At 40.5% G+C, this 12,525-nt stretch overlaps 1 protein-coding gene across 1 annotated transcript; it reads left to right on the top strand.

Moving 5' to 3' along the window:
• Positions 1-1,150: 1,150 nt before the first annotated feature.
• Positions 1,151-12,203, top strand: LOC123967789 (multiple epidermal growth factor-like domains protein 10). Its single transcript, XM_046044031.1, has 10 exons — positions 1,151-1,311; positions 1,415-1,546; positions 1,694-1,825; positions 2,216-2,338; positions 4,540-4,758; positions 5,688-5,797; positions 6,094-6,220; positions 6,879-6,941; positions 8,599-8,793; positions 10,407-12,203. Exons 2-10 carry the CDS (start codon positions 1,429-1,431, stop codon positions 10,544-10,546), a joined length of 1,227 nt encoding a protein of 408 aa, XP_045899987.1. The 5' UTR covers positions 1,151-1,311; positions 1,415-1,428; the 3' UTR covers positions 10,547-12,203.
• Positions 12,204-12,525: the final 322 nt, after the last annotated feature.

The raw sequence follows: 12,525 nt of genomic DNA, 5'->3' as shown, positions 1-12,525 counted from the left end.
TATATAAGACCGTATCAGACTGCTTGTATCCGCGGGGTCGCTCTGCGCTCAGGCAAGGTAACCATGGCAACGGCTTCTGTATAACTGCCGCGATCCTGTGAAACTGTCGCGGTCGTTCTCGTCTCAGGCACACGCCCGTCCGCTGCCAGAGTTGAAATGTCAAACTTTTTCCTACAGTTTATCAACAGACAGAGACTGATCTGACTGTTTGATCAGAGTTTCCTGAATAATATAAGTGTTTCTTTAACAGTTAGGCCACCAGGTTTTAACAGGCGACAACCTTTGCTGCTGTCTCTTATTCATTAAAAATAACCTATTAACCTTTACTGAACTAATTTGAAAGTTAGTAGTTATATTATTTAGTTATAGACTCAATTATTTCATGTTGCACATTTAGCTGTTGAGAGGTTGCGATGGCGCAGTGGATTAGACACTTGTCTTTGATTCCACTGCAACACATCCACCAAATAAGTTGTTGATATGGGTCCTGCTGCTGCCAGTTTAATCAGTTTGTCGGGGGTGTCTCTATATATTTCCTGCTTTTTTGCCCTTTGCCAATCACATGCCTGCATTTTATGTGTTAAAACCAAACCTGTAAATGAACTATTAACTAAAACTGTTAATGTAGTGTGAAGTACAAAGTAAAACAACAAAGTAAAAAGTACAATATTTCCCTCTCAAATGTCAAAGTATAAAGTTGCATAAAATGGAAATACTCAAGTAAAGTGTAAGTACCTCAAAACTGTACTTGTACAGTACTTAGTTACAGCTGCAAGCAAGGGCTGTTATGAAAACGCTCCCTGTTGCTTTGGAAAATGCTCTAGAAATGGATTGTTATAACAAATCAGTCTGTGTAAAGTATACACAATGTTTGGTTAATTGACTAAAATATGCAACACCACTAGTTATTTCAGGACACTTACAGATTATTTATACTTATTATATATACTTTACGTTGACTACTTTAATTTTACTGATTATATTTGCTTACATTTATGAATGCAAGACTTTCACTTGGATGGAATATGGGGCAGTAGATTATATCTCCACTGTGGTATTTCTAATTTTACTTAAGTAAATGATATCAATACTTCTTTTAACACACTGAGAGTGGGCCTACACTGCTTCATTCATCCATTCTCCATTTTATTTCTTAAGGTTCTCGCTGTAACGAGCCATGTCCAGAGGGCCTGTGGGGGCGCCACTGTAACCAAACCTGTTTCACGCGTTGCCCCAACAGTGACACGTGCGTGAGGGAAACAGGAGAATGTGTGTGTCGCCCCGGCTACTGGGGAGTTACCTGTCAGAACAGTGAGTGTTGTTGTTAGTCAGCTGACACGGAGCAAAAACCAGATCAGCTCAGTGTACTGGTTTTACTGTGTAACTGACTCGGCTCACTCTTTAACGCTCCCAGAATGCAGAGCTGGTATGTATGGTGACCAGTGCATCATGTCATGCCCATCCTGTGGCCAGTCGTACCGCTGCAACCATGTGACAGGAGAGTGTGATTGCCTACCTGGACACACTGGAACCAACTGTGATCAAGGTTGGCATTAACAATAATAACAATCAATAATCATACACCTATGTGCACATCATCTAAAACTCATTTAACATATGAGCAAATGGCATAGAAATCTTCAATCTCAGTATAAGCTACTGCTGGTAATTTTATATATTGTGTGTTTTACAGTTTGCCCAGCTGGCTTTTATGGCAAACAGTGTTCTGAAGTGTGTGTTAACTGTGCCAACAACTCCACATGCGACCACAGGGATGGTCACTGTGAATGCTTGACTGGCTGGACTGCTACTGACTGCTCCATCCGTGAGTAGGGAAAAAAAACCTATATATATATATATATACACACATCATATAGCAACTTTTCTGGAGTAAAGTGTCCCTGATTGCTCACAACAAACATCCAAGAGGGTCCTCTAGTGCATTGCACCCTGTGAAGGAAAGGCAAGAGCAGGGGTTCAAATCCAGGTCTATAGGGTACCAAACTTGCAACTTGACAGCAACGCCAAAGAGCCAGGCTCGTTGGTATGGCAGTCACAGCGCATACTCAACCGTAGTGACGGTGGTCGGTCACACACCCACTTTCACTATTTATCCCAAAGCTGGTGAAATATGACCACACATGTAGAGCATTTATTATCTTTGCGCTGTAGTTAAATACTTGTATGGTTTTGAAATGTACCTTGTGTTTTCCAGCCTGTAGTCCAGGACGCTTTGGCCCGTTCTGTACTCAGACCTGCTCCTGTCCGACCAACCTCATCTGTGACCGGTTCACTGGAGACTGTGTGTGTGAAAGTGGAGGAGATGACTGTAAACTAGGTAAAGATACAAAACAGGTTTTCCCATGAATATAGGAGCACTGCCTTTCACTGCACACAGCAATCTGCCTCTTTCTAGTAAAGAGGTGGTATTGTGCTTTTTGGCTCTTTCCTTCTCCTTTATTGTTATATATCTTTTTTGTGCATGTAATAGGTTTGCAAAGTGAAAAGGCCCAAAGTCCAGCTCAAAGGGAGTTCCCATCTCCCACAGAAAACTCTGCTCTGAACTGCCTGAAAACAGCTCGTTTGTAGTCCAGCCTTTTCGCTTTGCTAAATGCGCCTCATATAACATTTGCCAAGCATCTACTCGAACACGCCCTCAAAAACACCGGCGGAAAAACACTGAGCTGCAGCACACACCTCCTCTCCCTTCCAAACACTAGCTACCCTCCAGACAGTCAATGGACATAAAGTTGTTACTGTGATGTAGAGACAGAGCTCAGTTATAACTTTATGGATGAAAAATACTTTTGTTACAGATTAATAACTCACCACTCTGAAACTCTTGCTCCAGTTGATCCATGTTGCCAAGCTTGTCGGCAACATGTTGCCTACAGCTGAATCGAAGCTGCTACAGTCTTTTCGCTGACCCGCCCTTCTCTGCTTCTGATTGGCTAGTAGTCGTGAACTAGGAACTGCTATAGACAGTATATTACTGGACGAAGCCACCCCGCTGATTTGAATGGAGAGCAATGAAGCCAGTTTTGGACCAATAAAATACTACTACAGGGCTACTTCCTGTTGGCACTAGTGTCTACTGCACAGCATAACCGTGGTTTAATGACGTAAAGCAACGGCAGAAACACCGTAATTCTAGTAGCTGCATAGCTGCGGCAACAAAATATTTCATGGCTCAGTGTGTTTGACTGACTCGGATCGTCACTGTTTAATCCGCCCACCTACGAGGCTCACCTGCCAAACACCAACACAGCGTCACTGATGGCCAAATAGTTGTTTTAGATTAACTGAACATTGGAAAAAGGTTTGGATGATTCCTCACAGATACTTGAAAGTACTTGAAGTGTCGTTCAGAATAATTCACAGATATTACCCTGCTAATCATTACATGGTTAGAGACATCAATACAAACTGTTCTTTTTGTGAAGACCACCCAGAAACTGTTTTGCACCTCTTTTGGTATTGCGCACACACCAGAACATTTTTGCAAAACCTCAGCAGATTCATCATTGACCATATTTATAAAGACTTTTCCTTATTGTGGAAGAATGTTGTATTTTACTTTTATAGAAGTCAAAGTAAAGAAAAGATTTACTTCATTATAAATTTATTAATTGTTTTGGCAAAATTTCACATTCATTCTTCGTGAAGTTGTACATTATATTAATCTGATCTCTGGCTCCAACAACAAAAAGGCAGTTAAAATTGTCAACATATGGTCCTCTCTCTCTTTGTAATGACCTATAGGCTTCCCCTGGCAAAACTGTATTGTATTCTGTCTATATCTTATATGTTTGTATATTGTTGTGTATATTTTGGTAAGTCACTTATGATTTGTATCATCCATCCATCCTTCGTCAACCGCTTATCCTGCGTACAGGGTCGCGGGGGGCTGGAGCCAATCCCTGGACAGGTCGATGATTTGTATAATTGTTTTTGCAATAAAGATGACTGAAAAAATAACAGATTCACTGAAAGTTTATAATGTAAGCAATACAGTTACAGTTATCTCTCGTGTGCGACTTGATGTCACAGGGTTTTGACGTAATATTTCGGCCTACATGGAACCGTCCGTGCAGGCTTTGGTCGGCTTCACTGTTTCAACTGTGGCACCCCCTTGGGAACTGCGCAGGTGCAACTCCCAACAAAGATCATTTAGAGACCAGATGTATCACTCCATAGCTAAAACGAAGCCTTCAAGAGGAGCTGCAGCAATGTGCAGTATGGGGAAAAAAATATGGTGTTTTTTGAATATTAAACCATGTAAACCTGTTCTGGCACAACCCCTAAATAGGATTTTGAACCTGAAAATGGGTATAATATCACCTCTTTAACCTGGTGTGATTGAAGTCAGCCTTTTTTTTGAAAAGTAGAGGACAAAATCTTCATGTCACTGCCTTGATATTCCATTTGTAAATGATGTGGCTTCCATGGGCTGTCCTTGTTCCATCTCAGAAGTTGAAAGTTAATGAAAGCTGCTTTAGTTGTTGTACTTGACTTCTGATTCCATCTCTTGTTTGACAGATTTGTCTAAGCAGTCAGGGAGTGTTATGGTTCCTCTTCCTCCTGGTGAGAGGGAGTCGTGGGGAGCCATTGGCGGCATCGTCGTGCTCGTCATCCTGGTGGTCTTGCTGCTTACTCTGCTGCTGCTCTACCGCCGCAGGCAGAAGGAAAAGCAGAACAACACGCCGAGCGTATCCTTCTCCACCAGAAGCACAGTCAACTCTGAATACGCCATTCCAGGTACAGTACACAGCATATTAATATCAGTGTAAGTACATATGAATTTGTTTGATGTTAGAAAAAAGACACACAGCAGGTCAATGGATTGTATTGTATTTGTATATTCTGTACCTGTTCTAACACAACTCCAAAGTAAATTCAATACCATTAGGTCTATGTAGATGGATAACTTGTTTCCATACAGCAAAACAAATACTCGCAGAAAGCACTAACCTGGTATCACACTGACTGCCACAACTAGACAGCTGCCTGCTACACAATGCAAGAGCCACAAACTTTAAACAACAGCCCATGCTAGCCTTCCCTCTTATCTAACTTACATACATGAACACATGTCTTGTCCACATGCGCCCACACAAACAATCATCAGGAAAAAGTGCACTGCTGATGTCACTTTGCAACTAATTAGCTGGTCTGCTGTAGAACATTAAACAACACATAAACTTGCCTGCAAATGCCACTTTGGTCTGATTAGTTGCCAGTATGGTCCTTTTACTTAAATACCACTGATAAAAAACACACTCTCTGTCCATGACTCATAAGCTGCAGCCAAGTTTGTTTACTTTGTCTCTTGTTCCCATGCTGGGGCTGAGCCTGCGAGCTGCTGTCAATCAAACAAAGACACCAACACGCCCCAAATGGTAACATGCCGACTGATATGCTTGCAAAAGATAGAAATCAAATTCAGTGCAAAGCAGTGAATGTTAAGTAACATTTAGTTTTCTTTGGGAGATGTTTAGCTTTTTCAAAATAAATCATCATAGCAGTATATTCTGATGTTTTTATGGTTGTTCTTGGTCATAATGTGGTTTTGTTTGTGTCTCACTGTCATGTTTTTGTAATTAGTGTTCCACAGAGATTCATTTTATTGACCTTGAGGTAATTTAACTGCAACAGATGTGATTCCATGTGTTTGTTTTGGCCTACAGATGTTCCTCACAGTTACCACCACTACTACTCCAACCCGAGCTACCACACACTGAGCCAAAACAGGCCTCCACTGCCACACCTCCCCAACAACCATGACCGCACTATCAAGGTGAATGTCAGCTCTGTTACATCACCTCAGTGATCTGATACTTTAGGCAGCTTTCAGGCCATACAGCAACTGTAGTGCAGTACTGGGGCAAATATGTCATTTATCCAGTCATCAAGGGCTGGCCATGTTTTCAGGGCCATGAAATCATAAATCATTAAATGTTGACCCATTAAGTCACAGCTCATTAGTGATACATATAATTGCCCTTACTCCATGTCAAAAGCATATTTTAACTTGGTACATTTTCTTTGCACTGATGATTTCTGATTTGGTTTATTATTCTGTCTGTCATACAGAACACCAATAACCAGCTGTTCTGCAGTGTGAAAAACATGGAGAGGGAGCGGCGGGGCTTGTTTGGGGTTGAGAGCAACGCCACACTACCTGCAGACTGGAAACACCACGAGCCCCGCAAAGACTCAGGTCCGTCTGGGTGACTTTCACATCCAGGATCACTCAACAGTTTCTCCATTTAGAGGAGACACGTAGAGTAAAATGAAATGAGTGGAAATAACATTTACAAGCCAATAAAAATGAGTAGTTGGTTTCCTGACCTTCTGACCACAGTTACATAAAAATAATCTGTTAAACCTGCAATTTACTGTTAATTTAACCTTCTGCTAACACACCTAAAAGTAATTCCTTATTCTTGGTGTCAGTGGAAGAATTTGTCTAATGCATTTAACAATAAAATAGTCATTCTTAAAGACATTAAATACCAGCAGAAAATACCAGCTATCAGTGGCTTTGGTGTACAAAAACCTGTAAAGAGTGTAAATGTTGAGAAATTCAGGGCTTAGACACGCAGACAACAGCTGAAAAGGTTCTCTTTTTATAAATTCTACACCAAAGTTTATTGACCATCACATTTCCTTTGGACAGTTTTTTTTTTTTTAGTCAATAATGCACATTTAATATGAGACTATAAAAACAATAAGGAGTTCATAAAAAGTGATAGCTGCATTGCCAGCTTTTACTCACCTGGTATTGATTTAGCAGATTTCCTAAGCGGCTTATCTGCTTTTGATTAGTTTGCCATGAAGAAAATGAAGATGCCAGATTTGTCTTTTATTGTTTACAGGAGCTTTTGGAATCGACCGGAGCTACAGCTACAGTGCCAGCCTTGGAAAATATTACAACAAAGGTAGTTTCTCACCCTTTGTCACCACCCCACCAGAAATCTTTTACCAATTGGATTGCCATTCAATTTGATGCACACATTGAATTGTAATAACTTTGGTCATCTTCTGGCTTTTCATCTAGCACCATCATCAGGGTAAACCTTTTTTTTTTGGTGTATGACCTGCAAAACTAATGACATTCCCATCAGACTCAGCTGTAGTTTGTGTTTGGTGTTAATGTTAATGTGGGGAACATTATATATGTGCCTCAAGAGATGAGCATATGTGTCTCTTGATATAAATCAACATTGTAAGAGATTACTAAGAGTTATCTTCACAATTTAAACTGCAGAAGAGATGGACATTTTAGAATGGTAAAAATCTGTTCAGCCACTGTGGATATATCAATGTCTAAAGTGAAGACAACTGTCGTGCCTCCAAGAGTGTGTTTCAAGGAGTATAACAGTAAGTAATCTGTAGGTGGGTGATTTCAACATGCTAATCCATACACTGAACATTTGAACTAGGGAAAAACATTGCTGAGAACATAAAACTCTTTCAGCTGTCTCTTTAATGTGTCATACTAAGAGGATATTGAGCAAGGGAAACAAGGACGCTGAGAGCATAGAACCATGAGAACATACAGTAGATATGCTCCCGTGCCTCACAGAGTTGATAGCATGGCTGTAGAATAAATGACTGCAAGTATCACTACTCAATGTCAGCAAAACCAAGGAGCTGCTCGTTGATTTTAGGAAGAAGGAGATAAAGTTGCACACTCCTGTCTACATCAGTGGAGCTGAGGTGGATCAGGTGAACAGTTTCAGGTTCCTGGGAATCAGCATCACAGAGAACCTGACATGGTCATCTCACATCTCCACACTGGGGAAGAAAGCTCAAAACACCTGTATTTCTTGAGGAAGCTTAGGAAGGCCAAATTCCCGTGCCAAGTTCTTGTCAGCTTTTACAAAGGAGCAACAGAAAGCATTCTGACTGGAAACATCACAAACCGGCATGGGATGTGCACGGCCCAGGCCAGGAGGTACTCATCTCTCGAGCATCAGTGATATGGGTGAGGTGAGGTGTCAGAGCCCAAAGGATACTAAAGGACAGTACCCACCCAGCCACAGCCTGTTCACCCTGCTGCCTTCTGGGAAGAGATATACAAGTTTCTGCTGCCGCACCACCAGACAGCAGAGCAGCTTTCCCCCTCAAGCCATCAGACTCTTAACCTCTAGTTCATCCTCAGCACTGCTCCACTGAGTATAGTTTATTTCTGTTACCATTTTTCATAATTGAATCTTTATTAATGTTTATTGTCTGCTATGTAGCAGAAGGGAGTTACAAAACTCAATTTGACTCTTAAACTTGTTGTATTGTGACAATAAAACCTACCTACCGACCATCTGTCCAAAATATGGGTTTCATAAAAATTATTTAGATTATTCACAGGTCTTGAAAATAAACTGTCATTAGGTTTTCTTTAAACCATCTCAACCCATAAAATGAAAAAGGTCTTTCCTCTGTCAGTCTCTGGAAATCGCAAGTCATAAAAAACTTTAAAAAAATGTTTTAAACTTAAAACCCAAACTAGAGTTGCACTTTAACCTTTGCTGCGACCACATGCACATGTTCACATGTGTTATAACTTCTCTCTCTTTGCTTCCGGTGTGGTGACAGAGCTGAAGGACACTGTGGCGGTGAGCAGCAGCTCTCTGAACAGCGAGAATCCTTATGCTACCATCAAAGACCTGCCCGGCCTGCCTTTCTGCCCCCCAGAGAGCAGCTACATGGAGATGAAGTCAGCCGTGCCCAGAGAGCGAGCATACACTGAGATCAGCCCGCCACCATTCAACACAGCCACCTTACGCAGAGGTGAGCAACATTTCAGACCTCCTTTAGCAAAAACGTTATTATAATGTGGGGACGTGGGCTGCAGCGCATCAGAAACCTGCGTTGATATTCATGTTTTTACTGTTCATTTTTTAGACATTTTATTTTTCAACCAGTGTGACTAAATAAAATCAACTTCACATCATCAGTTTTTGAAGAAAAGATCAGGTTGTTAGACAGAGTCAGGGTCACAATGCATAACACTGAGCCAATCACATGACGGAAGGTACAAGCACATGGGCTTTTTTTTTTTTTTTTACCTCAATAAAGACCCAAGAAAGAAGGATATTTAAACATGCTGATGCCCTGATAAACATGTATTGTTGAGTTTCATCAAAATAACAAGTTTCAAAATAGCAACTTAAATCATTGCACCCATGCAGGGCTTACACTAACATTTATTATTGATTTATCTGCATGATGATATTCTTGACACTTTTTCTGTCGATAGACTAATCAATTAATAGGCTGTTTCAGCTCTAAACCCTGTCAGGTCAATCAGTGTAATTCTTGTGAACAGCTGAACATGCAAAAATGCATCATCCTTCCACTGTTAATCAAAATCAGACTATGCACACGTGTCGATCCATCTGAGAAAGCTGAGACTTGGTCTTCAAAATGAAAAACTCGCGATCATTCAAACATTACAACAGGATTTGAGCTCTGACACATGGGAAGGATGGGCTTCCTTATGGCAGAGCCTGATAGATGAACAACTGTTTACATGGAAGTGAAGAAAAGATACTGAAGGGAAGAGGAAGAGCAGGAGAGAGGAAAAGGGTGGCTGATCTTTTATTAGTCCTGCGTTTTATTACAGTGTAAACACCAGTGATACATCAACATGAAGTCAGACTAATAAATGAGAGTCAAATCCTTAGATTTATGGAAATATTGGCTTGATATCAGTCCTTCTCCCTTTAGGGAAGTAGAATATCATCATCCTGGTTGTCTGCAACAATTTGGGTGAGGATGCCAAGTGAGAGAAAATGGCAATCCGCTCCATCAATAACTGTTATTTACACTCGCTCTATTGGAAGCCGAAGACTGTGGTTAATGATAGAAAAACATACACATTAAGTCAGCTTTGCCTGTGTAATTTAAAGAGTACACATTTTGGGTAATTATTAACCCAGTGATATTAACGATGTCATCTTTGCCTATTTGAACTTGTATATGCAAAGTGAGCTCCACGAGACAAACTTAATTTAATGAACTTAAAGTCAGTGAAATTGAAGTTAAAAAGTTGGTTCTTGTGAACATAATGTGTTCAGTTTGTAATTTGTTCAGTGAGCTGGGGTCCTTTTTATCTGTTTCTAAGACTTTTAACATTGTGATAAAACATAGCAGAAAAATACCACAAAACATTACCCTTAGTCTGACTCAAGACTGTTGAGTCTTGAGTCAACTGTTTTTTCTTTTGTCACCCTGTTCAAGTGAAAATTAAATGGACTAAAACCAAAACATCCAAAAGATGATCAGGAAACGAGGCATTTTTAGTGTATTTCATGTAGTGAAATAAGAGTTGGGATATTTGCCTTTAGAAGTATGAAAAGGGCACCTCTCGTTCTTAGTGTCTGTTCATCTCCACCCCGCAGAGCGTCAGAGTTCCCTCGGTCATGCTCCACACGAAGACCCCCAGAGCCACTACGACCTCCCAGTGAACAGCCACATCCCGGGACACTACGACCTGCCACCAGTCCGCCGACCCCCCTCTCCCAGGAGAACTCCTCAGTGACAGTCACAACAGCAGAGGAAGTTTCCCTCCTCCTTACTTTGGGGATGATTTCGGGCAAAGAGCAAACTTTACACTCTTCTCTGACAATCAGAGCTGTAGACCACCCACAGAGCAGCAGCGAGGCGCCTGTCCCACCAACTAACTGTTGTTTACAGTGGATGCTCCCCTTTCAACTCTCAACACTGCCCCTCTGTGGCCTAAAGTGGTACTTGCTTCACCATGACAGACTTGTCATCCAGACTGGGGAGCCAGCAGGCTGCGGTGAGGAAGGCTGGATTGTGGCGACGCCAGCGGGGCTTCAGCTGCATTTGCCTCCCATGGGAAAAATAACCCAGAAGACTTCATGGTTAAAAGCAGCAACTTGGGAATTCTTATGTGTTTGAACTCATCTTGACATACTGCAATTGAAGTTTTCCACATATTTTGTTTGCTACTGATCAGCTGGTGTGCATGTTTAAAAGGCCCCTTTTCATCAGAATTCAAATTTTCTTCTGTCTTCATCATCAAAAGTGACTAATGTTTACATTGTTTTTTGTTTTATTTTACTATATCACTTCAGAATCCAAACTTTTTTAACAGGCAGCTTTGGATGAACAGATCACAGCTGGACTTCCTTTTGATTTGCTCTTCAAAAAGCCTTGTCAACCTTAAAAAAAGGGAAAGAGACAAAGTTCATGGGACCTTTTTTTGAAAACATGTGCTCTTATACATGAGGTATATTTTCTACAGCGAATGAAGTAGTGCAAAAAAAAAAATCCTGCCAGCGTTTAAGACACGTTATTAAAACATTGTTTCTCTATTGGTGATATTCGGGTTTCTGGAATCTGGAGAAGTCAGGTTGTTTCACAAAAGTACCAAATATTTGTTTACCACTTGAAGGCCACGATGAACAGCTTTTCTTTTTAAATTCACATCACTGTCTTCTCCAGATGCTGCGTTTAGACACACAATGATACACGTGTCCCCTGTTTGTTTAAGCCGCATTTGTCAGTCTATGGTTTACACAAATGTGGCTCGCTTATTGCTGCTGTCAGGAAAAAAAAAAACCTTTGTAAATACAGAAAGATATTGTTAGCTTCACTGTAATGTAGAATATCCCTATTTTAAGATGATCATGTCTTTAAGGGGTTTGTGTGACCAAAGCATTGACTGTGGACCAAAGATACGCATAACATAAGCACAAACTAAAATAAACCATCATCAAACAGGGAATTAATTACAAGCCAAATCAAAGCAGCATTATGAATGTCAGTGTAGTGTCCTACAGCAACCGATTACACCACCGACTGGTCATTGCAGCTCTGTAATTGTCAGACCCACAATGGGCACTTAAAAACAAAATCATAAAACTTGGCGCCTACATTACTCATAATGCAACTACAGCACAGATAGTCAGGCTGGAGTTGTGTGTTATGTTGGTAGGAGCTAATGTAACCTTGAGCTGGCAATATAAAGCAGAGATGAGGACTACAGAGGTCTGGTAGCTCACTTATTTCCAACTCCATACCCCCAGATATTTTCTGTCTGACTTGTGTTCAGCCCCAACCACTGCAAACGTATTATTTTGGGGTAATTTTCAATACTATGAGTACCACAAATATACAGAATAACCAAAACTATGTGTAAGGCCAAATACCAGTAAAGGTGATAAAATGTTTGTTTCGTAATGTAACTTTTTGTAATTTTCAACTGTCAACCAAGGTTTTGCCTCTATAAATATTTTTGGAAATATGCGCTCATTTTGTATCAAATTTGGATGAAATCAGTTACATAATAGAACCCCAGGGTACCACAAAAAAAATGTACATTGTGCTTTTAAATGCTATAGTTTCTGGGTAGGGCTTCAGCTTTTTTTTTCTTTTTTTTTTTATATGAATGGCCAAATATTTAACCTAACTATGGGAACATGTGTGTATATAATGTAAATAAAAATGGATGCACTTTTCATCACTGGTTTTGAATGACAATGTTCTATATAC

The sequence above is a fragment of the Micropterus dolomieu genome, linkage group LG03 (assembly GCF_021292245.1).
Source record: "Micropterus dolomieu isolate WLL.071019.BEF.003 ecotype Adirondacks linkage group LG03, ASM2129224v1, whole genome shotgun sequence".
Taxonomy (NCBI): Eukaryota; Metazoa; Chordata; class Actinopteri; order Centrarchiformes; family Centrarchidae; genus Micropterus; species Micropterus dolomieu.
Note: the sequence above shows the minus strand (reverse complement) of the source record. Positions and strands in the feature narration are given on the sequence as shown.

Coding starts and splice junctions, on each gene's coding strand:
- LOC123967789 (XM_046044031.1), top strand. CDS start 1,429: ATGTATGGTGACCAGTGCATCATGTCATGCCCATCCTGTGGCCAGTCG. Junction 4,759..5,687: donor CTCTGAATACGCCATTCCAG/GTACAGTACACA, acceptor TTTGGCCTACAG/ATGTTCCTCACAGTTACCAC. Junction 8,794..10,406: donor CACAGCCACCTTACGCAGAG/GTGAGCAACATT, acceptor TCCACCCCGCAG/AGCGTCAGAGTTCCCTCGGT.